This window comes from Quercus lobata, chromosome 9, assembly GCF_001633185.2.
Source record: "Quercus lobata isolate SW786 chromosome 9, ValleyOak3.0 Primary Assembly, whole genome shotgun sequence".
Taxonomy (NCBI): domain Eukaryota; kingdom Viridiplantae; phylum Streptophyta; class Magnoliopsida; order Fagales; family Fagaceae; genus Quercus; species Quercus lobata.
In genome coordinates this window covers 24,466,171-24,492,529 of record NC_044912.1, presented here as the reverse complement: position 1 = coordinate 24,492,529, position 26,359 = coordinate 24,466,171, and the positions used below count along the sequence as shown (strand labels likewise).

The following is a 26,359-nucleotide window of genomic DNA, read 5'->3' as shown; positions in this document are numbered from 1 at the left end:
GGGGATGATTGATAAGGCTGGAGAATATGGCTCTGCTAGATGCAGTCTTATCTGGGAAGGGTCATAAGGGTAACTTTCCCAAAATATTTTAAGTCTCTTTTCAAGTTTAGTCCAATTCCAATTTTACCCCTTTACTCCGGTAGGATTTTGGATCTGCCGAGAACGGAACTGTCATCGGCTGTATTCCAAAACAGTTTTGTGCTCCGTGTTTATCGGGCTTGGGCCATAGCTCTCCTCGGCTTGGGCCTTCGGACTCTCCACGAGCAAATGGGCCTGGCCCATAGATTATTGGGCCCCACAGGGGGGCAGCTAATAGACCCGATCATATCATCGTCGTCCATAATCACGGGTAAGGACGAAGAAGATTCCCAGATTCGTCCTGGAAGTAATGGTCGCCAAACAAGGACGAACAAATTCATCTTCACTCATCAATGAACTGTTACAAAGCATTGATTAGCTTCCATACTGTTGGGAGGATAACCCACCATTAATGCCCTGCAAAGGCATTACCAGGAGAGAATAAAGTCACCATCAAGGCTTCACCAACGGCTAAAAGGAGGCACCTGTATGCACGTATATATATATCCATGAAATCCCAAAGAGAGGTACATATACAAAGTAATACTCTAGCTCTTGAATACTGATTTCTTAACATTTCTTTGGCCAATTTTTCTGATTTTAGCATTGAAGGCTTTGTGGCAGGCACCACACCGGTGACCCACATTTCTTCTTTTTCTCTATTCATTTTTTAGGGTCGGGTTGGCTAAGGACGACTTCAATCTGGACGATCACACTTGACTGACAATTCTCACGTTGAGGAGGGGATTTTCTTCTTAATAATAATGATTTTATTTGACAAAATAAAATTGTATTAAAACTTTTTTTCTGAAATAACCTTTCAGTGAACTCATCTATTGAAGAGATGATTCCCAAAATGAAACTCATATATTCAAAAGATGAGTTGCACATTCTATATGAGGATCTGGCTACTTATCAAAAAAAAAAAAAAAAAAAAAAAGAGGATCTGGCTACTCTAATATAGATGTTTTAAATAATTTAGTTTATAACCCCTGTCTACGATTACAAATGTTAGATCTTTTTGTAATTGTACTTTCGTTATGTAATGTATTATAAATCCAGTCTAAAACACTATTATTGCTATTTTTTTGTATGTGTGTTCTAAAAAGCATTACTATTTACTCAAAAAAAAAAAAAAAAAACCATTGCTCGAATTTCATAAATGCTTAAATGGTTGAGAGAGAGAGAGAGAGAATTTTGGGTAAAGTAACGCATGCATTTCGTCTCTTCACCATGCACAACAATGCTCTTAAAATAGCTTTTTAGTTTTTTTATTGCTCCAAACAAACAAAAGCACCTCACAACAATGTTGTTAAACTTAAAATGTTTTACCAACTTTCTATAGTGAGTTGTTAGTAGTAGCAGGCCACTGTAGCAAGTTGCTACAAATATTAAATTATTTTCTTTTTCTTCTCTCGTTACTAAATTAGTCAATGTTTTACAAACTTTCTATAGTGAGCTGTTAGTAGTAGCAGGCCACTGTAGCAAGTTGCTACAAATATTAAATTATTTTCTCTTTCTTCTCTCGTTACTAAATTACTCTCTCTCTCTCTCTCTCTCTCAATGTGTTGCGTGATCTATTTTACATGGGCTGGAAATTACCATGTAAGTTCTCACATTAATTACTTCTCACATCCCGTCCTTTTACATGTGTAATTTTCTCATTTTGTCATCTATCACATTTATAACAACTGAAGGAAATTTTAATTAAAATACCAATAAATGCCAAGAAATAAAGCTAATTTTCACCTCATGCTCAATCATCACCCAAAATTTTTTAAATAGTTATAATTAACTCGTAACAAAGCTCAAAATTGGGTGAATGATAGATGGATTGAATTGAATTTGAATGCCCTAATTGTGATCATGTTAATTTTTTGGTTTAACCAATGCACTGGTTTTTAGACTTGGCTAACCTTGTCAAACGAAAATGATTTAAATATAAAGAAATCAAGATTTCTGCGCTTCAATCCTATTTTATTTTAATTCAATTTTGTACTTTAATGCATTTGGCAAACGATCAGTGTCACTGAAATTACAATCTTAGAAGTTTTGTGAATTATTGAAATAGTGACAAGTGATCAGTGTCACTGAAATTTCTTGTACTTAAAACTTTTCTCCATAAAGAAGATATAGTGAATGGACTAAAAGGATTATAATCACCACTATGTGGTAGAAGACAAGCATTGGGTCATGTTGTTCAAATTGCAGCCGTTTGTTGTATGTGTGATAGAAATAGAATCGGCTTTTCTCTAGTAAGATCTACGCACTACTTTCTTGTCACCTAGCATTAAGTGTGAGCATGGTTCGAGTTAATTAAATTGGTTTTTAGTAAAAATTTAAAATCTAGTCCTCATTAACTGGTTTAATATAATTGGAACTCAAACTGAATATTGAGAGTAAAAAACTTAAGCTAGCTACAAGAATACCACTAACCAATAAAGCCATATTGGCCTGAATTAGCAAAGTACAAATAAGATGGTGTGATGCATATTCATAAGAATAATCAACTTCTTAAGTATTGATAACAAGGTTTAACATAATTATTAATTTGGTTTAAAAAAAAAAAAAATCAAATTTAGGAACTATTCTCCATTTTTTACCACTTTTTACCATATTCACTCAATTTTAAACTCATTTTAATTAATCACAAGTTTTCCCTCATAATTGCTCTAGTTACATTCCTTTATTTATTTATTTATTGATAATTACAATATTGGGGAAGAGAAAATTTGAACCCGTTTTTAATTTCAATTTTATGGACATATTAAGAGAGGTCAACCAATGAAACTACAAACCTACAAGAGTCTTGGTGTTTTAATTACATTCTTTATGTCCATTAATTGTTAACGGAAAATTCATTTAACTTGTAACACATTGACTTATAAAGAATTTTACACCATCATTTATTATTTTTTTTCGACAATTTAAAGAATCTTCCTATATTCTATGATTCTATTTTTTGAAATAAAAAATATTGTAGATGCAAAGATAATAAAATAGTATTGATAGTGGTAATTTACATATATTGTTTTTATAACAAGGACAAGCGTTTTTATATATTGTTTTTATGCTTTGGATGGAATATGAGGCCAACATGTGTAAGTAATTTACGTATAGTTTCCAATACATAGGAGCACAGGAGCTAGAACCTGACAATAAATTAAAATATAAAAAGAGAAATGGATGTAATCAGGATAGGGTCAAAAGTTGGGGGATGTGTTTTCAATTATACACCTCTAGACTATATAAGTTCTATTCATTTTGTCTTCCACCTTTTATTTTTTGTTTTGAGATGCATGGGTCCGACGTTGGTTGTTGACTCACGCAATGAGAAGGAACAACCGAACTAGTAAATCAGACGAAGACTACGGTCCCTGTAGGCTGTAGTGTACATCCTGCGAATCTTACTTCTTAGCATAAATCTAGGTTCATAGTTAACTGTTCCTGTTTTGGCAAGGGAATATGATAGAAGCTCTAGGTTTATTGTATTTTCATGACAAATTATAGGTTGCTAGTTATTATTAGTTTAAATTTGAACTTAACACGAAAATTATTATTTTGCCTTAATAATAGTAAGCAGTAACAACCTATTATTTAAGATTTATTATAAAAATGTTGTAAAAATGTTAACAACATATCATTTTTTTATTTTTATAATTTGTTAAACGAGTGCTCTTAGGGCACTTGTTAATATATAATTTTAGAAAATTTTAATATTACTTTTATTAAAAAATTAATTATTTTTTTTATATTTATAAAATTTATAAGAATATTTTCTAAACCAATCATCCATTAATTTTTTTTTAATTGATGAGGCGGGACAAAGCAGGCAACCATAGAAAAATTTATTGAACAACCTTCATCCACGTAATTCATTGACACTCTTTCCAGTACCATCATGCCTAGCTTAGCAAATGGTGCCGTTACCGTTAAAAATTTAAAGTTTAAAGTCTTCCAAATTATTTATCGAGATCCTTCTTAGCACTAATCTTGATTTTTTAATCAAGATTTGAAGCATCAATTAATTATTAAGTCCAGTTACTATAAACTATAAAGTCTTTTATAATTTAATAAAAATTTAAGCTTGAACTTGCTTATATGAAGAATTTTTTTATTATAAATATAATCATAAAAATTTATTATTATAGAGTGGACGCCTTAGGCCATGATGTCTTTTAATTCTAAAGTCAAGATAAAAAGTGATTTTAAGTAAAGAAGTTAAGGAAAATGTTTGTTTCCAACTATTAATAGGAAAAGAATTTGACATGTAACCTGTCATGTGTAACTTATTTAACTCAACTATATAAATGAGTTATGTGACAAGGACTAATGTCATTTTTCTATTAATGGTTGAAATCTAAGGCTCCAAATATGTTTAGAGCCAAACTTTGTCCATAAGTTAAAATTTTTTTTCTTAAATAAATAATCTTATTGTTTTTTTGAACAATCTTATTTACTTAAATCTACCTTTTATCTCATCCTTAAGTTAATAAGTTAACAAAAGATAGAAAATTATTGATTTTTTTAGAAGTTTATTTTAATTACATTTTTTTTAAAGAACAAGCTTGGGTTCATTACTTGTGTGTGTGTGTGTGTTTGTGTCTCAAAATTAAAAAGCAAATATGATATTAAAAAAAAAAAAAATTCATCCAAACTCCCAAAATTTAGAACCACATTGTGTATTATACTTTTTTTTTTTTGGTACAACTATTTTATGTGTTTGCTAAATTGTTTGTTATTTTCACGTGGATTTACTTATACATTATTTATAATCTTTCACATCAAAATTGTGACGCAAAAAATGTTTTTTTCTTTTTGAGAATGTAGTACGTGTTTGGATTGGTGTCCATGGTGCTGTGTTTGCGTTTTCCTCTTTTTATTTTTTTATTTTTTATTGAAGTGCACATTTTATGTGGAAGTGTCTGTCAGTGGGTCCCATGCACATAGTGCTGTGTTTGCGTTTTTCTCTTTTTCTTTTTTTATTTTTTCTTTTTTATTGAAGTGTACATTTCATGTGGGAGTGTCTGTTAGTGGGTCTCATGCACTGTATATGGGGCCTACCACCTTTTTGACAATCCAAATATTCACTGGAATGACACTATTCAGTGGGTTCCATATACTATTCACAGGATCTATAAATCTCTTTATTCAGCAACTTTTTCATTAAAAATAGGTTTCATGGCACTATTCACACATTTAAAAATTATTTTGCTACAATTTTTTCAGTTTTTAATTTTCAACGAAATAAATAGTATCTAAACAAACCCGTACTAGTATATTTTTTTTCAACAATATGTACATGGATAAGGATAACAGAGGGAAGCATTAAAATATTTTTTCTTTCTCTCCCCCTCTAAGCTTCCAATATTTGTTAGAAATTTAATTGGTCAGCATAAATCTGATGTCAAAGAACAAATAAATAAATAAAAAACAGTCGCAGACTTTTGTGTACTCATCAATATCACCACCTCAACCAAACTTCCTTGACTGTCTGTCTATACTCTATGCTCTAACCCCCATTCTCTTCTTTCTCATTACACTTTACATTCTCCTCCCACTCTCACACCTAACCATCCCAAAGCATCTCTCAACTTTTCTTTTTACCGCTCCTAAATTACTATTTACCATTCACCCTTTTTTTCTAAATTAATTTTATATTATATATATACGTATAATATAAAACTATAACATAGTTATTCGCTTAAAATTATCTCTCTCAGACAGAGCTTCATTCAAAAATGGCTTCCGATCCTCAGCAACCCACGTTATCGTCTCTCGGCAAGGTTTTCACTATTTCATGCTCCCAAAAAAATAAAAAAAACTTTATATATTAATTTCATTCCTTTGTGGTTAATATTATTTATGCTCTGTTTAGATGCTGAGAAAAGAAAAAAAGCAAAAGCAAAAGCGTAAAGGAAATTGGGGAACTGGAAGTTGTATGAAATATGAATTTGAACAAGTTGTTTCATTGTATAGAATTATGAGACGAGAAGTTAAAATTTCTGTTGAAATTAAATGTCAAATGTCAAAATTTTCACTTTGAGATCATTATCACAGTGGATTACTGGGATGTTTGTGTTTCTATTTTTATTTTTTTTTAATTATAGAAAATTACACTGCTTTATTGGAAACCTAATGTTATTTGGTTTTAGTGTTTTGAGATTATTTGTGAAAATTTCTGAAAAAAATATTTGTACATAACATGTGATATGTGTGTTTTTTTTTTTGCATTTCATACTTGTTTGGATGCATAGAAAGTGCACAAGAAAAAAAATTAAAAGAGAGAGATAGGAGAGAGAGAATTTTGAATGCTATACTCTGTTTTGGTGTTTAAGATTTATTTTTTCAAGTAGTTGATTATGTTGTTGTTTTTATTTAGGTAGGAAAGTCTTCTGGTGAGATTGGCAGTGTAGAGGAGCCTCTTATTAATGGGAGGGTTCATGGTTCTGAAAACTATTCTGTTGTCGCTGCAATCCTACCGTGAGTATTCAAATTTCTGTTATAAATTTTACCCTTTTGACCTGATTTAACTGAAAAATTTGTGGTGCCTTATGCTATGATAATGATGTTTGGCAAATGGTTGCGACATTAGTATGTTTAGCAGTTTTCCCAGATAGGAATGTGTTATGAATTATGTTTTTTGTATCAATATATGTATATAGCTAATTAGTTACAGCTTTAAATTTACAATTTTTTACTAAAAGCATGATGCTTCATATTTTTATTTGTATCTTTGTTTGGCCGTTTGAGGCAAGACAAGGTTAAAAGTGAGGCAAATTTTGAAAACTTCTTATCCTGGTTAGGTGCCACCAGCTTGGTGCTGTTCATGTCCCACTAAGACCAAGGCTTCAATCTGATAATGTGATTGCTCTTAAAAATTTAAACAATAAATTTGTACCTAATTATTTGTAGCCTTACCCATAAGGAGTGTCTTGTTATTTCCAGATTTCTCTTCCCAGCTCTTGGAGGACTACTGTATGGCTATGACATTGGTGCCACATCTTGTGCCACAATATCTATAGTGGTATGCTTTTAATGTAATTTTGAACTGTAGTGGCCTTATATTCATCTGACTTAGCTTGTTTTCATTCTTTTAAATGAAAACTCTCATTTAAGAGCCAAAAAAGTATATTTGTATTTCCTTGCTTGAAGGACTCACTCTAAAACTGCAGCTTATATAAGATAATTTATTATTTTTTGACCCTATACTACTGTTAATAGCATGTAGTTTTCTTAAATAACTAAGTCAGGTTAATGACATTCATAATAACCTTTGTCTTTTCTTGCAGTCAGCGACACTAAGTGGAATATCATGGTACAACTTATCTTCTGTGGAGATTGGTCTCATAGTGAGTTTACAACTGACTCTTTCTTGTTATTGTTATATGTTTATGGGTTGATATTTTACACTGATGGGGAAAACAAATACATGCTTTTGTTTCTAATTTTGTGGATGCTACCTATTGCAGACTAGTGGCTCATTATATGGTGCGTTGATTGGCTCTGTCTTGGCCTTTAATGTTGCTGATTTCCTAGGTTAGTTTTTCTGTTACATAGAGAGCTATACATTAAATATCTGTGATATTTTCCATGTCTTGATGAAGTTTAAATGGTGAATATGAACCAAAGGAAGAAGAAGGGAGTTGCTTGCAGCTGCTCTATTGTATCTTGTTGGAGCGCTTATAACAGCATTAGCACCTGACTTCCCTATTATGGTCATTGGGCGCTTTGTGTTTGGCATAGGAATTGGACTGGTAATAAACATCATGTGTTGTTCACTCTATACATATCTACAGATATGGACATGCCCACACACACACACACACACACACACACACACACATCTATGTGGTACTATGTCCATGTTAATATTCACATATCTAGGCACTAGTATCTCCATATTAACATGCATATCCACGTACCTCTATTTTCCTTAAAACAGTTTGTATAAAGTAAAATTAAACCACTAGGTAATACAACTGGGCACATATATTGAAATTTTAAATCCATTATATTTATGTGAGGTATTTATCTTAAAGGTCTTTATAATTTTTTATCCCTTTTCAATTCTAAGTGCACTTGTGGTTTTCTAACTTCTGGAGGGGTTAATGTGGGAATAGATTTGCAAACGAAAGAGCAAAAAGAAATAATGCGGGGGGCAGGAAGACAAATTTATTTTAATTTAGTTCTATTTAGTTTTAGGAGTCAATTATGTTGTTGTTATTTTGTATTATCATTACTTTTATATTTTTATTAGCTAAATAGGTTATTGGTATTTTACTTTAAGTTTTATTTAATTTCCTAGAGTCAAAGTTATTTTCATAATTTAATCCAAGTCAGTTAGGGTAAGGATCTAGTCCAAGTAGTCTATATAAGCGTGCTATTCTATTTCTATGGAGACAAGTTTAGGATGAGTACAATTTCAGTTGATATCTAGGTTTTCTATCGCACTTGGTGCCGACTCCAAACAAATCTTGATGCTGATTTTTAGGTCTACTTTTATTTTTCTGTTCTTGGTGATTTTCAATCCCCTTTAAGAATTTGTACTGCATTAATTTTGTCATCAGATATCAATGGTATACACCAGGGAAAAGCAAATATCGCCTGCTTATGATATATGACTTAACTATGCATTCTTGAAGAATATAGATGTTAAAAAAATGTAGTTTTGTCTTTTTATTTTTATGTGAGACATGATTTTTAGTTTCTTCACTTTTAGGCGATGCATGCAGCTCCTATGTACATTGCTGAGACAGCTCCAACTAAGATACGCGGTCGACTAATCTCTTTGAAAGAGTTCTTTATAGTCCTTGGGATGGTTGTAAGTGCTTCAACTTTGAACTGAGGATAATTTATTTTAGGGTATGCACTAAGCTTCTGTTTGGTTGGGGAGAAAAGTGGGCAGATGGAAAATGGGTGAGAGAAAAGTGAAAGGAAAAGAGGAGCTTTCCTCCGTTTGGTTTGCAAAAGAAAATAGAGAGGAAAAGTAGGTGTCCAGGTGTTTTCCACCTGGGTCCACCAAAACCACATCTCCCCGAAATGGGGAGAAAACTGTGTTTACAATTTTACCCTCTCACCAGCATTCAACCATCCAGGTACCAGCTAGCCAAAAATTTAATCTTTCCTATCTTCTTCTACTTTTTGGGCTTGCTTTTTACTAGGTACCAGCCAGCCAAAATGTTAAAATAACATTGTTTGTCTTTTTCTCCAGCACGTGTGTTAAAATAAATTAGCCAAAATGTTGAGTAAAGAAAATGGCTGAGTAAAAAATAAAAAAAAAAGTAAATGTGATGTGTTAACTTTTATAAGATGTTATCTTTATTAATTTAATTAATAATAAGTAATGTTTTTATTATATAGTAATTTTAAAATTACTTCTTATGTACTACGTAGTTGGGTTATAATAGTTAATTCTTACCAAACTATTTTTTCCATCCTCTCATTTTTCTTGTCAACCAAACAAAGGAAATTTTTATTTGTTTTCCGTCCTTCCTCTTTTCCATTCTCTATTTTTTTTTTCGATGACATAGGAGAACTTCACTCAAATAACTTTTCCATCCTCTATACCAAACACACATGGTGGAAAACTATTTTTTTTTTATCCTCCCAACATTTTCCATCCTCCCAACCAAACAAAGCCTAAATGAATTGCAGCTAGTAAGAGTTGTCTTGGATTTAGATGTCTCTTTTCTAGCTTCCTCAACAAATTTATCATTAGTATATTTATTTAATGTATTTGCGTATGGTCTACAAGTTGTAAGCACTTGCAATCTTGTGCAGGGAGGTTACGGAATTGGTAGCCTTTTAGTTGACACAGTTGCTGGTTGGCGCTACATGTATGGAGCTAGTACCCCTTTGGCAGTGATTATGGGGATTGGAATGTGGTGGCTACCAGCATCACCTAGATGGCTACTTTTACGTGCCATTCAGGGAAAAGGCAACATGCAGGAATTAAGAGAAACTGCAGTTGGTTGCTTGTACCGGCTCAGGGGTCCAGCCTTTGGTGACTCAGCTCCTGAACAAGTAGATGAGATACTGACTGAGCTTGCTTATGTTGGTGACGAAAAAGAAGCTACGTTTAGTGAAATGTTCAAAGGAAAATGCTTGAAAGCTCTTACAATTGGTGCAGGATTAGTCTTGTTTCAACAGGTATTTTTGGTTGAAGCAATAGATCAGAATTAGTAATTACCAACACTGGTTGATATGCACCATTAACTTTGATGACAGATCACCGGGCAACCAAGTGTACTATACTATGCTGGATCAATCCTTCAGGTACCCTTTTGATTTAGAAATAGGGTTCTAATTGGGTATTAACTGTACTTCTTACTGTGTCAAATAGACTTACATCCTAAGCCAATATAGTCCGGTAGAGTGCAGGATTCTCTGCAGCATCCGATGCAACACGGGTCTCAATTTTACTAGGTTTATTGAAGGTAACATTTCCTTTTTCCTTTGAATAACTGGATATTAGATTCTTACTAGTTGTTTATCTCATTATCCATTTATCCTCAGACTCCTTTAGCATTTGAAATCGATGAATGGAAATTCTTGTGTAAATCCACAAAATATATTTGGGGTATGTTGGGAATTTGGGCTAGGAAAAGTGCATTATGTAAACAAGAAATTAAAAACATCTACACAAGATACAAAATTTAACTCAGTTTGGCCAATTCCCTACCTATATCTATGAGAAACACTAACCAAAATTCACTGTCAACAATATTGATTACAACTTCTATAAATAAAATAAATAAATAAAAAAAGAAAAAAAAAGAAAAAAAGAATTACAACTGCACTAAACAAAACCTCACATTTCATATTCAGATTCTCACAAGCACAAAACCCAAATCACAGAACACCCATAACAAACATTGAATACTAACTCCCAAATCTAAAATTCTAGTACACCCATGGATGCTCTCATAATAATACAACAAGCAAAACTCTTAACTCACATGTGGGTATCTTTTAACCTCAAAAGAACTACCAAACTACTTTTCAAAGAAATCCATTACTTATTCTTTTAAGAGTCTTCTCATTGTAAATATATATATATATATATATATATATGAGCACTGCTTAGGCCAAAGTCACCAAACCCTTTATTGTACTACCTATATATATATATATATATATATATATATATAAGGCTTCAACTCCCATTCCTTGGTAGACAAGAAATATGATAATACTTATTTGACAAGACAATGAATATACTTTCCTTTCGCATCCAAAAAACCCAAATAGGTAACCAAGTTAAAATAGGAATTTAAGGCAATTTCAAAAAAGGTAAAATACTTCAGCTTCCCCTAGTTTTTATTGAAAACACATGGATCACCCTCATATTCCTAAGAAATACTCAGACCTGATATATATCTGGCATGAGCTTCAATGCAGTATGTTAGTAATGCAGGAGAAAAAACTGTTAATTGCACCATTTAAAAAAATGTGAAATGCTTAAAATACCTATGGTTTTGTTGTTATAAGATTACCATAAATCTTTTGCCCTGGACCTATACCCTCTATGTGTACATGTTATATTTTGACTTTTTCTGAAAATGAAGGATAATTCCTAATTTCTTGTCAAAAGTTTCATCTTAACCACGTCTCTTCTCTCACTCATGAAATTTTTTATTATATTGAATCTATGACAGCATTAATTGAATTTATGACATATTTATCTGTTTATGTACATGTATGCATGTGATAACATTTGTTTTATGCTTTTAATGTTGACATTGGCATGCATGTGTAAGAATGTAGGCTTTGAATGAAACAAATTGGTCCCTGCATAAAAGGGATGAATATTGTTGATTACTTCTCTGAATAATATATTAGTGTGGTGTGCATATGTCTCATCACCTGTGTACTGCAGAGTAGGTGGTTTATTTCAAAGATTTATGCAATCCCAGTGCTCATCATTTTGTGTTTGGTGTTTGCCATTGAAATTAATCATGTAAATGGTGATAGATGTTATTATAAATTTTCTTCCATCATATAAAATCTGTAAAATTTCTCCTACACTTCTCTCTTGAATAGACATCATGTGTGAGAGAGAAATTTGATAGTAGTTATATATATAGGGACAAGATCAAGTTGCACCTGGGGTAACTTTTAGTAATATTACACTACCTAATAATTTTTTATCGGGTTAATATTTGGAAAATCCCACTGTTGGATTACATGTCCTTTATGTTCTTAACTTGCATGTCAAATGTCATACCAATCGAATATTATTTTCTATTTGATCCATAAACTTATCTTTTATGCATAATTTTAAAATATAAAAACTTGAAATTAAACATTTAATAGATAAGATAGTTATTGATCTTTGATCATCGTGAATGTGTAACTTGAACTTAGCCTGTATATATATAGGAAGTTAATGTCTGAGCAAAGAACTTGGCAACTGTTTCATAAGAAATGTGTTGTTTTATTTTTTGTAGTTGATCATGACTGGAGTAGCTGTTCTTGTAGTTGATAAACTTGGAAGGAGACCTTTATTACTTGGAGGTGTTTCTGGGATGGTAAGTCCCACTTTTATTCATGAATGTTTGGTAGTTTGATTTTAAAATTCCAAAATCTATACTGTATATACTAAAAAAGTGAGAGGTCAATTTATTGATATTGATCCTTGTTTGAACTTGCTTGTTTTTAAACCTACAAAGGGGATTGATTGAGGCTTGGGAGTTCTAATTATCTGAAAAAAAAATGGACTTCTGAGCTACTTATTTGTAAGATAAATAATATATACACTTCGTGTACCAGGTTATCTCTTTATTCCTTATCGGGTCATATTACCTTTTCCTGGATGATGTACCTGTTGTCGCTGTAGTTGCACTGCTGTTGTATGTTGGGTGTTACCAGGTAATTAACAATTTCAATTTCATCCTTTATTGAAGTTCTTATCCCAGAATTTGTGTCTTGATATGATAAAACATTTTTGTTCCATCATGCGGTTTTTAAATTTATTTATGTGTGGTGTTTGTTGAAGGCTGTGTCTATTAGTTAATAGTAGTCCCCCTCATTATAGTTCACCAGTAGAAAGAACTGTTAGATTATTGATGGAATTTCCGCATGCTATTATCATAGCACAAAAAGATAGATCTTTCCTAAACTTCCATGTAAGTCATGAAAATTTGATTTCTTTGTTTTAATAAATTCCTCTTTCGAGGAAACAGGATCTGCATATCAGCCTTAATTAGATCTTTGTTAAACTTCCATTCTTTGACATGTTGATTCATTGTTTTTTTTTTTTTTTTTTATTAATTATTATTATTTTTAAATTTGTCTTTCCAGGAAGCAGGATCTAAATATCAACTTTAGTTATCCCATTTTATGCAAATTCTTTAATGTTGTAGCTTAAAATATTAGGTAGATGATGTCAAGGCTGGCTTGATATAGTTTGAGGTTAAGGCAATAAATTTAAACATCAATTAAAAAAAAATCTTTTAATACTAACCAAACCAAGGTTAATTCATATAGAAAATCAAATATCATGGTTCAAGCATAAAATTTAACAAAAATAAATGGACATTTTTATTATTATTTAAAATACAGAGGTTTACTTTATTTTGAGTAAGGCGATGCATGGCTAAGTAAAATTGTAATATAATTTTGAGTTAGGCAATATTAGGCCTAGTCCTAAAGCCGGACTTGGATGATGTGCTCTCCCATGTAATTCTAATAGATCTACTGAGTTGGCTTTTCCATATAGACAAGCTATGAAATTTGTAAATTGTTGTTTTACGATAAATGAGGAAGCTTCACACGCATACACTTAAATTAGGCTAGAGAATGACTTTATCTCTAATTTAAGAAAAAAAAAAAAATGAGGAATATGAATTTTGTAATCATTATCAATCAGACAAATTGTAGTGTTATAGTATGTCAATAATTTTTAGGAGACTTACACCCAAGAGAGAGGTAGAGATGAAGGACCTTTTTCCCTTTCTGGCTATCTGTCCATTGTTATGTACTCACCTATTTCACCAATGAACTCAACTTAGTTCCCAAAATTAATGGAATAAGAATTTATTTAAAAAATGGAATAAAGACTCTCTGCTATCTTGAACACTTAAATGATCCTTGAGTGGACCTGCAACCTATGCTCTGGCTGCAGGATGTTGACGCCTTCTTCTTTTTACTTGTCCTAGTAAATCAATGACCTGTGCCGGGTGGAGTGAAACATTAAATGCTTTTTTAGCAAAATCTATGCATTACTCAAATTGAAAATATTTTAAATAATTTTTGGTAAGCAAGCAACATAGACAAAATTGCAAACATTAATAATACCCCAAGTCCAAGGTTCAAAAACGTTTGTTAACCAGGAAATCCTAGTTTTATAGTTAAGTGCATCAAAGAATGATCTTTAGGCCTCTAGAGTAAGATGTCTTTTCCTATGGTCAAAATTGCATTCTTCCTCCTTGTGCATTCATGGGAATAATCAACGTTTGCCAAGATAATAGCAAAAATATATCATATTTGAACAAGGATAAAGTCTGCAACATTAAAACACAGAACCAGGATTTGTATTTATGATTTTCCACTTCAAACATTTATTTCAGCACAAGGGTTATTGAAAAGTGGGTGTGACAATGAATTGAAATTAAAAAGGACTAATATAATAAATAATAAAACATATATAGGGAGGAAACATATGCTTTTGCTTACCATAGTCAAAAGCATATTTGAGGGTGGACTTTGTGTTCACAAGCACTTGATGCATCTTTTTCTAATATGGTAAAGCTCATCGGAAGCCTTTTGGTGAATGATTGATCCTTCCTCAAAGAGATTTGTTCCTTCAGTAAGCTACAACTTAGTACCACTTCTAAAAGTAGATGAATGATCATAAAAAATTGTTATAATAGGGGTTATAGGTGACTTTGGTAGAAGTCATTTATTTTTTACTCTTGTTAAAGTGCATTGTTCTAAATGGTTTCCATTGTACTTTCTAGAGACGATTCTTGCAATGTCAACGTAATAGTAGAATGTCTTGAGAATGTACCAAAATAAAAAAGAATTTTTCTTGAGAAAGTGACCACATATGTGAGGGTGAAAACACTTACTATTTGGCAATGTACCAGGGATATTTTTTTCTCACACGTATGGCAGAGCAAAAATAATTTCTGTAGATTTTGTTAAACAACTTCTTCTGCCGAATTTGAATCTTGTTTTTTAGCTATCTCGTAACATTCCATTTTAATTATCTTCTGTTCTGTAGGTTTAGACGTTTTCTTGCAAATATGTTTCATTTTGTACACATAACAATGCAATTTTTAAAATTGGTCTTGCAGCTATCCTTTGGTCCTATTGGTTGGTTGATGATTTCGGAGATTTTCCCCTTACGTCTTAGAGGGCGAGGACTCAGTATTGCAGTGCTTGTGAATTTTGGAGCAAATGCACTGGTGACATTTGCATTTTCCCCATTGAAGGTGCTGAACTCTTTCAATACTTTATTATCCCAACACTATGTCCTTCGACTTTCTGGAGTAGAGATTGATGCTATAATTAGTTAGAAAATTATCAAAATCACTGGATGACACTAAACCACATGCTATAACCATGACTTGTGAGTACTTATTTGTCAGCTTGTGTTGGTGTCTATCTGCTGCATTACAGTGAGATGTGATCAAGTTTTTGATACCTTTAGCTGTTTTATCCAGTAGCACCAAGAGAATCTGTTTTTATTGTCATCTTTGCCCATTCCATGCTCTGTTAGTGGGATTATCATAGAAAATGTTTTCCATAAATAATTAGCTTTATAAATAGAAAAAGGGGCATGATTATCATAGAAACTGGATGTGCTACAGAAACACAAACACATGAATACATACAAGCACGTATGTATGCATAGAAGTACTGTTTCCCATGCCATGGGCGGCTCTACAGCCAGCCCAGGAGGTTCAAATGAACCCCCTGGCTTGGCCCAAATATATATATATATATATATAATTTTTTTTTTTTTTTTTGTTTTGACCCATAAAATAAAATTTTGAACATCTTGACTTTAAATTTGTTTAAACCCAATTGAAATAAACTTTTTTTTTTTTTTTTTGAAACACAATTGAAATAAACTTGAAATATGATCATATTAGTGTTATTTTCACAATATTTTTACAATAAAGGTTAAGTGACAAGTTGTAATTGATTTTTTATCTAAACCCATAACTGACATTACTTTTTTACATACTTCTAACAATTTGGCATCTAGATTTTATTGCGTAAATATTTTGTCAGTAGCACTACTCTTACAATTACTCCTTTGTTAAAAAATAAATAAACCTTCTCTCTAAACTTTGGCTTACTTTACTGTTGATGGTAGAATGAAACCCTTTTTTCCTGCACTTTTCTTGTTCATCAACAAAAAATTACACCACTTGTACAATCAATTGATCTGTATTTAAATCTATGATTATTTTTTCATTCTCTCTTTCTCCCTTCTATATTTTCTTTATATCTAATAAAGTAGTTTGATAAGTGTTCTACAGTTTTTTGAGTCCAAACAGTCTTTTAGTACTTGCTCCAATTCCAAGAGAATGACGACAGGTGTGGCTAAAAATCCATACACTTCAAAAGCAAAATCTTATATAAGTTACTATTTATTTTCCTTTGTTTAACGTTTATTTTCAGACCTACTCTTAGATGTGTTACTACTCTTCTTTATCATATATTTTTATTTAATTGATATTACATATGATTATAATAAATTATTATTAATTTGACAAATATTATGATTAGTTATTTATTTATATGCATTCTATCGTTGTTTTCTGACCGATTTTTAAACTATTAATAATATTTTTTTTGACTATTTTACAATATAGTTGTATTGTATACTATTTAGAATACCATGTTAGATTATTGTATGTAATATGACAATTGTATATACAAAAAAAATAAAATAAAAATAAAATAAAATAAAATAATCATTTTATTTTTTACTCCCCCACAACAAAATCCTAGCTCAAGACACTTTTGACCCCCCTAAAAGAAAATCCTGGAGTTGCCACTGTCCCATGCGTATTGGTAGATTAACTTCATTGTATTTGCATGATCAGCTGAAAGTTCTTTTTTTTTTTTTCTCTTCACATTTAATTACAGGCATTGCTTGGAGCTGCATTATTGTTTTATATATTCGGGGCAATTGCTGTGGCGTCTCTTCTTTTCATATTCTTCGTGGTACCTGAGACAAAGGGGCTTACTCTTGAGGAAATTGAAGCCAAATGCCTTTAGGATTATTTGCCTCCATTTCCTCATACTGAGTTTTAGTTTTGACTTAAGGTTGGGATATTGTTACATAATTTCAGGTAGGGATAAACCTATGTTGTATGCAATTAAGTTGTCTGTAATCACACAAGTCATAAGTTGAACTGATGTTTCTGTGGTCTGTTCTTATTAGAGTGTAGAGGCACCGTAGAATCTTCATGTCTATTATATTCTCTCTATACATGTGTTATTGATTATTTTTTTCCCCTGATCTATTAAAGAAATAGATGTAATTCCCATCCCCACCTCTCTGTGTGTGTTAAATAAACTTATTTTTGTAATTCTTTTTTGTCCAAAAGAATTTATATAAAAAAAGAGGTTATGACTTAAGGTTACATGGTTAAAGTCATTGTTGCCAATCCACTTATATTAAGATTAAGATATTGAAGGGTTTCAGTTAGTTCAACTGGTAAAGTTTCTGATAGTTGAATAAGATATCTGGGGTTTAATTTCTGTCTATATCAAAAATCGATTGGTGTCTTAGTTTAATGATAATAAGTTATCATCAGGAGCGAACGTTATAGATTAAAATTCTCATAAAAAAGAAAAAAAGAAAAAGAAAAAGAAAAGACAGCGACTAACTCTATATTATTTATTTAATCATTGATGATGTGACAACTTCTAATCACTAATTTTGTAAAGAATGGTTGTATTCTAAGAATTTTAGAATGTAATTATCTTAAAAAGATTGACAATAAAAAATTAACTATTAATTAATCACATGTTTACGTTGAGTTTGAATTTCAAGATGAATATCAATTCACTTTCAACCTTGTGACTTACTTATTGCTGTCAAAAAAAGAAAAAAGAAAAAAGATTAAGATATTGAATAAACAAAATCTTCTAAGGGAATATTGTTTTTATATTTTAACTTGGGTACGAATATTGTTTCTAAATCTAATAGCCATTAAGTAGGAATTTTGGACGAGAATTATCAATCTCGGTAATTCATTAAAGTTTGCTAATAAAATCTTTTAGAAATATAATTCTAATAACCATCTTAATTTTTCAAAATGCGAAAATTTCAACTCATATTTTATTTTAAATATGTCTTTATTTTATTTTATTTTATCTTGAAAATGGAAATGTTAATTGTCAAATGTGTTGCTTTACTAAAAAACTGCCAGTATAGCTTGAAAAAGAAAAAGAAAAAGAAAATGCTATAGCACTTAGGTGCGACTTTAAAAAAGAAATTACATGAAGATAATATTAATTTTTTTAGAACAAGAAGACAATATTAATTAAAGATATATATTTGTATTACATTTATAATTTTAAATTTATGGGTTATGTAATTTAAAGGCATTTAAAAAAATATCTATAAATGTTTAAATATTAATTCTACTTTACAAGATATAAACAGAATATTTATGAAATTATGTTGACACCTTTTATTTATTTTTAGAAACAAACACACACAAGAAAGAGAGAATGAGATTCTAACATAAAGACATATTATAATATGAGTACAAATTATAAGTATATCCATAAAATTTTCTCTCAAGAATTATATTCTTATGAATTTAAATTTTCCAGAGTTAGTAGTTCTTGAGTTTTTATCTTTAGCTCTTTAGTTTTAGATTTCTTAATAACCGATAACTAAGACAGTTTAACCATATTGCCACTTGTAGAGTGTTCAATGTTCATGGGTAAGAATTTAAGACGACATTTCAAAACTAGAGAGAAAAGGAGAAAGAAAGGAGGAAGAAATTGATTGAAAAATTATTATCCTGAGTGCCCCACGAGGAAGGAGAAATAGATTGAAAAATTATTCTATGATTACCCCACAAGAAAGGAAAAATTGAATGAAAAATGATCTGGTAAATTACAAGTTTGGTCCTTAATCTTTACGTTGTTTTTCAATTTGGTCCCTAACATTTCAAATGTTTCAATTTAGTCCCTAAACTTTTTGATATTGTATCAAAATAGTCCCCATTGTTAAGTAGTGAATAGAAAAAACTGATGTGACTAATAGTAAGATTAGAATATTATTTTTATGCCACATAAGATGCCATGTGTCCTTAATTTAAAAATAGGATATTTAGAATTAGTTTATATTCATATCTGAAAGTTTTCTTTTTCTTTTCTTTTCTTTTCCTTTGCTTTCTTGGTAACCAAACAGCCTAAAAACCTAGAATTCAAAACTCAATTTCCATCCTTTTCCCACATTTTCCCAAGGTTTTCATAATTTCTTTGGCCATAAAAAACCTCCAGTAGAGGAACACTAAACAATAAATGAATTTCTCTAATTTTTTTTTCTTTCACTTCTTCTTCCTCTCACATGGATTTGGTGATGCCAAAAATGAAGTGTATAATGGGAGTGGGAAGACATGCCCAGTGGAAAGCTATGGTGGAGTACGCAGATGACATGCCTGTTTCAATTTAGTCCCTAAACTTTTTGATATTGTATCAAAATAGTCCCCATTGTTAAGAAGTGAATAGAAAAAACTGATGTGACTAATAGTAAGATTAGAATATTATTTTTATGCCACATAAGATGCCATGTGTCCTTAATTTAAAAATAGGATATTTAGAATTAGTTTATATTCATATCTGAAAGTTTTCTTTTTCTTTTCTTTTCTTTTCCTTTGCTTTCTTGGTAACCAAACAGCCTAAAAACCTAGAATTCAAAACTCAATTTCCATCCTTTTCCCACATTTTCCCAAGGTTTTCATAATTTCTTTGGCCATAAAAAACCTCCAGTAGAGGAACACTAAACAATAAATGAATTTCTCTAATTTTTTTTTCTTTCACTTCTTCTTCCTCTCACATGGATTTGGTGATGCCAAAAATGAAGTGTATAATGGGAGTGGGAAGACATGCCCAGTGGAAAGCTATGGTGGAGTACGCAGATGACATGCCTGTTCGACTTTCGTGCAATTTAGCTCTAAGAAGAAGTGTAAGGAAAGTATTGGTGACAGTGAGGGAGTGAATTTGGGAGAGATTGCTTGGAATATGTGGGGTGTTGAGGTCAATTGGGTCATTGTCAAAGTTCACAGGGACGGAACTAGGATTCGAAGTCGAGGGGGGCAAATATAATTTTTCTTGATGGATTTATTTTCTAAAATCTTAAATATATACCTATTATTTAATATTTTAAAACAAAATTTGGGGGGGGGGGGGGCTGTGGCCCCCCTCTTCTTCGACATAGTTTGGTGGACTAGGCTTGGTTCACCGCAGCTAAATGGGGGCTGATTACGAACCAAGTTGTGCGCAAGTCACATAAATCTCCTTAAGGCAAAAATGTGATTCCTCCTAAGTAATAAAATACCATTATTAGTGTTTTAGTATCATAAAATGACCATTTACTCTTATAAAATAAGTAAAATAGATATTCATATTATTCACAATGATAAATAGATTGAAATAGAATATTTAAAGTTTATCTTTTATTGTATAAACATTTTAAAGAATTCCTTCACTTGGTACTCTGGGCGTACTGTCGTGGGATCCCGGGGCGTATTAGGCCTGTAAGAACCCATAATACTGATTCTCTGCACTATACAATCTTTCTCCATGCTTGTTATGCAATGGAGTTTTGTTCTTTCCTTTTACCTCTATAGGTCTTACACAAGAACAACTATACAATGCACATATTTTCAAATAATTGTTAGTTTCTTAGATTATGATATATATATATTAAATACATATACATATATGTAAATGAATTTCATGAGAATGATTCAGCCACTAGGATCCTAGCTCCAATTCTCACAGACTTGGTGCTTTTGCACAAGACTTGTGAGATTTGGAACTCAAGTATGAGTGGCTTTGCTTGGGCAAAGGACTCAGCTTTTGGCTGAGTAAAAGGAAAAATTAACAAGCAAGAATATATGTATTGAGCAGCAAGAAGCAGTAAGGGAAGATAATATAATAAAGAAATATACAAAGTAATTGTTAGAAATTCTCAAATTAATATGAGATATTTCATTATTTTTCTTAATTGTGGATTACAAATGTGCTCACTAAGATGTGATACAAAGTTAAAATAAGATTAAAAATTACAGACTTCGATAACTATCCAAGCCTCTAAGACTTACAAAGTTTGAATCCTTTTGAATCCAAGTATGTGCTATAGTGGCTGTTTCTGGGATACCGAAAGACGTTCCTCTGTTTTTCTTAAATTTTACAGAGTTCTAATGGCTCTGTTATGATATTCTTCCCACTGAAAATCCCCCCCTCTCAAGGTGGGTTTTCTTTTCCTTTTATAGTGTGTTTTCTAGGGCTCCGAGGTACTAGTGATTTCTCTCTTTTGCATCTTAGAGCTTGTGTTGTGACAATTGCCCAGGGGCTGGTCTCTTTCCTTTTTTCTCATAGTTTTCATCTTTTAGTGCTGTTTCTCTAAAAGTCACTTGCTGACTTTCCATTCCAGGGCGTCCTTGGGCAACTAACCTTCAATCTCTCTTCTTTCAAGGTTTCTCACTTTTCAAACTCAGCTATTGGTTGTCTTTCTTTGCTGTCATTATTCCAAAATAGTTGGAATCTTTTACTACTGGGTTGAAAGTTCCCTTCCAGTCGCTTTTACTTATGGTTTTCTCATTCTTGATTCCTTGGGTACAGCTCTTTTGTTCATGAATGTTTGCTTTATACTTTCTGATTCTTTGTTGCACCACTGGGTACTTGAGATGGATATATCTGTTCTTCATTTCTTGTATTTCATGGTACCTCTTTTGAGCTGTCTCAATCCCACATTAGCTGTGCCGCATTACCCGAGGATCCCAGGCATCTGGCAGCCTCTGGGTATCCCGACCCAATTCTTTCACTGGATTTTGTTGGATTTTTTAATGGCCTTTTTGCTGGAAATCTGAACATAAATAGGGCCTTAATGTTGATTCTTCTTGCTGCTTGAATTGGGCCTTCTTTACTTTTCATGGAATGAGCTTTCTTGTGAAATTTTGGCCTTCAACAAAAATATATAACAAAATTTAAGAATTGATGCATTGGATTGCTTCTTATTTGATTTTTTTTTTGATAGTTGATTAAATTATGGTTGTACTAAAAGAAAAGTGAGGCAAATAAGGATTATTTTATTTTATTTTTAACTAAACATGAGCAAAAAGCTAAAAACATAACTAGAAAAGTTGAGAGAAAATTTTATCCCATTGTGTTTTACACTAGAATGTAAGCTCAATCAGTTTAGGGACAAAATTTCTCAATCGTTGAAGTGGCAAATTGTCATTATTAGGTAAAAAAATGATATCAATAATAAGACTTGATGAGAATCAATATAAACTTGCAAACTCAATTGTTGTAAAAAAATGTTATGAAAATTTTTATGATTGTAACATTATTTACGTAATTTAGTATGTCTTTTTGTCACTACTTTATCTAACACTTCATTCAAGGCTGGGTCAAAGTATGATTGTAAGTAAAAGAAAAAATGCTAATACACTTCTGCATAAACAAATTAGGTAAAAAAAAGTTGAACATAAAAGCTGGAAATTTATCCCATTGTAATTACAGTCATCGAAAAAAACAAAGAGATAAAAAGAAGGTTAAAAATGAGTGGCCCAAGCAGAGCCCAATCTAGATGCGAATATATTGGGCTAAAACTGTAGTAAATACAAACAAAGAAGCCCGACCCGAGTTCAACGTGTTCGGTAGCATCATATTTGAGAAGAAATATGGGCTTAACTAAATGGACGGACAAGGCCCAATAAGGAAACAAGAGCAACCCTAGAATAATAGACAGAGAATAATAAAGAGGTAGCGGCAGAGAAAGAGATATTCTCAGATTAGGGTTTTAGGAAAAGAGGAAAAAGAAAAAGAAAAATGGCGAAATTCAATGTGATGCAGAGGAGGAGGAGAGCTCAAATAGCAGAGAGAAAGAGAGCGATTCATGGAGACCCTACCACTGGTAAGCTCAAGAACAGGCCTCAACCTCTCTCTATCTCCGGTAAACGCAAGCGCAAGCTTTTGAAGAAATGGCGCAGAGTACATCTCTCTCTCTCTCTGTAATTTTATGTTTAGACTTTGCTTTCTTTTCATTCTATTAAAAATTAATTAATTTTTTTTAAAGCTTGTACCTTGGTGTCTTTTATTGGTTTTTAAGATTTTTTTGTTTTTGAAAAAATCAGGAGCAGAAGGATGCTATAGAGAAGGGTCTAGTTAGCATGGAAGATGTTGAAATGGCAGCATCTCAAGGTACTTCCCAAAACCGTTTTACTGTTTGTTTTTTTTCCTTTGTATGATGTATTTAAAATTTTATTATCATGTTAATTACCAACTGATAACTGATTAGTATGGACTTTTCCGATGTCGAATAATCTAAATGGCCTTTAGAATTATAAATAAAAGAGCTGCAAACAATGAGAAAGCTGCATTTGGTAAGGCTGGATAAGATTCTAGTGTTGGTTAATACTTTCTTTGAGAATTAGTAGCAAACACTAAGTAGGTGTATGTGCTTAATAAAACTAGCACCCATATCATGCTTGATGGTTTGTTGCCCTTTGTTAAAACATGGTTGATGGTGACTATAGTCAGGTCAGGTGATGGTTTTGGTTCTCTGCAACAGGGTGTGGTTGGTTATGGTTTATGATATGGAATGCTGATCTTAGTTGAAAATCGCTATGTTAATGCACTTAAGGATACACGCCCGTGCCTGTGTTTTAAACTCGGTTAGAGACTTGTAAAAAAATATGGTTTCACTTGCCTAATGGTTTTTATTATTATTACTTTTTTTGGGGGGGTGGTGGTGTTGTTTAGTAGTACTTCATGAGTGAATCAAAGTATATTAGGATAGTCATTATATGCTGCATCCAGGTTGAGCAGTCCTATCCTAAGCATTGCCTTATTAAGTGGCAAATGATGGCCTTTTTATTTTATTTTTTGTAGGTAAATTACACACCCAATGAGTGGGTTTGAACCCAAGACCTCACCTTCAATCTTGCACTTGCAAGGGGAGAAGGTGCTAGTTGAGCTAGAGCTCCTTGGCAGGTGGCAAATGGTGACCTAATCGAATAATGTGGGGAACACAATCGATTGTGCTTGAGTTGGGTCATGGGTGAATGGTGTTGGGAAATTTTATAGAATTTATTTTAGAGGTTGAATTGTTACTAGTTCATTTTTGTTTTTCTGTGCACTTTGAAATTATTGCCAATGGATGTTAATGAATTAGACGCAAATTTGGTGGATGTGAATCAACATGTGATTGAACTAGATTTAACTACTTGGTATTATTTGAGACGCCTTTTACTTTTTCTGAAATTGAAGTGCTATAGCACATATGTTTATAAATTTCTATTTTTTATTTCTAAAGTTGCATTGGTGAGTAGAGACCAACTCCCCTTATATTTAGTTTAGAGTAATTGCTTAAGAAACACAGGAAACTTGCTTTCTTCATCTATATGCATCTTAGAAAAATGTTACAATATGTAGGTCATTCTTATCCACATTGCATTGAATCATTGTAGAGCCTGGGCAAGGCAAGGCGCCACTAAAGCGCCTTAAAGGCTCTAAGGCGAGGCCACATTTAGAGCCCAGGCGAGTAAGGTGACTTGCTTTAAGCCTATTGTTAGATAAATTAATTTACAAAAGTTTGTTGTAAAACTTATTGTTAGATTAATTAAATTATAGTAGAAACTTGTTGTAAACCCTATTTTTAGAATAACTAATAGAGCCTAACCATGTTAATCCTATTTTGAAATCGGTTGATAGTCCTAATTTTCTTTGTGCAACACATTTAAATTTTTTTTGTTATAATATTTCAATTGACTCGGGCTAGTGCCCTTTTGTTGACTCATGACCTGGGCAATACAAGGCCTTGGCAAGGTCGCCTTTTGCCTTTGACTACCTTGCATTGAATGTTAAATTCAAGTTGTTCTAAGTTTACTTCTGGTAGCAGGCACATCGCAAGACACTGACAAAACGCCAACTGCGTTTCACATGAAGAAGAGTCTGAAGCTTAAACAACTAAAGCGTAGAGGTAGATCTTCTGATATAATGCCATATACTTGCTGCCATTCCAAGTTATTTGATTATTTATTTGATATGGACCATTTTTAGGTAAATTTTTAACTAATATCAGGTGCATATGTTTCAGGCAAGAACAAAAGAAAATCTTCTATGCCAACTACTGAAGCTTCAGTGGATGCAATGGTAGAATAAAATGATGAGAAAGCAAAGCTCAAGTAACTCAATCCTTGTACTATTTTCGAGAGGACATGCTGTAGAGATGCTTAGATTAAAATTGCTTCCTTTCAAACTCAAGATGCTTGTAACATGGTAGCTCACATTTTATTGTCTTCTGTTTATTTACTCAATAAATTTTTACAATATCTGAAGAAAAAGAAAAGTGCAAGTTGCAAAAAGACCCCTTATGGCCTTTTTGGATTGAGGGGAGAGGGAGGGAGAGATGGGAGCAAGGGAGGGTAGACTAGAGTTGGCGGAAAATTGGGCTTATTTCCGGACAACTCTACACTGCTCTTTCTCAATCCAAATGGTCCGGTCAATTTCAAACAGTCCTACATTCAATTTAAAATTGAATTTTTTTTTTACTTTACACCCTATAGTTTATTGTATGACTTTTAAAATTTAAAAAAGAAAAAAAAGAAAGAAAATTACACGATCACCTCAATATTTGAGCCTGTAATTTGATAATAATATGATGTGGGACAATAAACTTTACAAAGGAGGGATTTGTGTTTTTGAAATAAAAATATGAATAAAGCAAAATGGATGGCATCTCATAATGGTTGTTTGGAATCAAAATTAAATGGAGAAATTAGAAAAATGGAATTGAGAATCGGCATATAGGTTACTTGCACTCAGCAACAAACATCCTAAGAATCAATACCACATGGCTTAAATAAGTTACTCTGTTTTTAAAATTCATATATTTTTTCCATGACACCTAGGCGGAAGCTGGCCAATTGCTTAATAAAATCCATTTTGTTCTCACGAAAATAAGGTTAAAAATACCGATTGGCCCATTTAAAAAAACTAAAGAGAATAAGCAAACTTTGTTAATTAAAATCATAGAAGAAACAGACACAATGAAGGTAGGAAT

General features: G+C 32.0%; 2 protein-coding genes across 3 annotated transcripts; both read left to right on the top strand.

Annotated features, from left to right (window-relative positions):
- Positions 1–5,554: 5,554 nt before the first annotated feature.
- On the top strand, positions 5,555–17,595 carry LOC115960347 (D-xylose-proton symporter-like 2). The gene is made up of 14 exons (XM_031079196.1): positions 5,555–5,864; positions 6,461–6,561; positions 7,027–7,105; positions 7,371–7,430; positions 7,551–7,617; positions 7,711–7,835; positions 8,801–8,902; positions 9,862–10,230; positions 10,309–10,356; positions 10,455–10,517; positions 12,531–12,611; positions 12,853–12,951; positions 15,381–15,518; positions 17,188–17,595. The coding sequence occupies exons 1-14, from the start codon at positions 5,820–5,822 to the stop codon at positions 17,317–17,319; spliced, it is 1,509 nt and encodes a 502-aa protein (XP_030935056.1). The 5' UTR covers positions 5,555–5,819; the 3' UTR covers positions 17,320–17,595.
- A 5,448-nt stretch (positions 17,596–23,043) lies between these two features.
- LOC115959084 lies at positions 23,044–25,663 on the top strand. Of its 2 annotated transcripts, none has more exons than XM_031077382.1 (4): positions 23,044–23,286; positions 23,430–23,496; positions 25,196–25,276; positions 25,394–25,663. In XM_031077382.1, the coding sequence occupies exons 1-4, from the start codon at positions 23,125–23,127 to the stop codon at positions 25,456–25,458; spliced, it is 375 nt and encodes a 124-aa protein (XP_030933242.1). In that variant the 5' UTR covers positions 23,044–23,124; the 3' UTR covers positions 25,459–25,663. The 2 variants fall into 2 exon arrangements, with proteins under 2 accessions (XP_030933242.1, XP_030933241.1); XM_031077381.1 differs by having other exon boundaries at positions 23,054–23,286; positions 25,193–25,276.
- The last annotated feature ends 696 nt before the right edge of the window (positions 25,664–26,359 follow it).

Excerpts from the sequence above, each read along its gene's own strand:
- LOC115959084 (XM_031077381.1), top strand. The coding sequence starts at position 23,125 with ATGGCGAAATTCAATGTGATGCAGAGGAGGAGGAGAGCTCAAATAGCA. Across the intron at positions 23,497-25,192 it reads TGAAATGGCAGCATCTCAAG|CAGGCACATCGCAAGACACT; the intron begins GTACTTCCCAAA and ends TACTTCTGGTAG. Across the intron at positions 25,277-25,393 it reads TAAACAACTAAAGCGTAGAG|GCAAGAACAAAAGAAAATCT; the intron begins GTAGATCTTCTG and ends CATATGTTTCAG.
- LOC115960347 (XM_031079196.1), top strand. The coding sequence starts at position 5,820 with ATGGCTTCCGATCCTCAGCAACCCACGTTATCGTCTCTCGGCAAG. Across the intron at positions 10,231-10,308 it reads GATTAGTCTTGTTTCAACAG|ATCACCGGGCAACCAAGTGT; the intron begins GTATTTTTGGTT and ends CTTTGATGACAG. Across the intron at positions 10,518-12,530 it reads TTTTACTAGGTTTATTGAAG|TTGATCATGACTGGAGTAGC; the intron begins GTAACATTTCCT and ends TATTTTTTGTAG.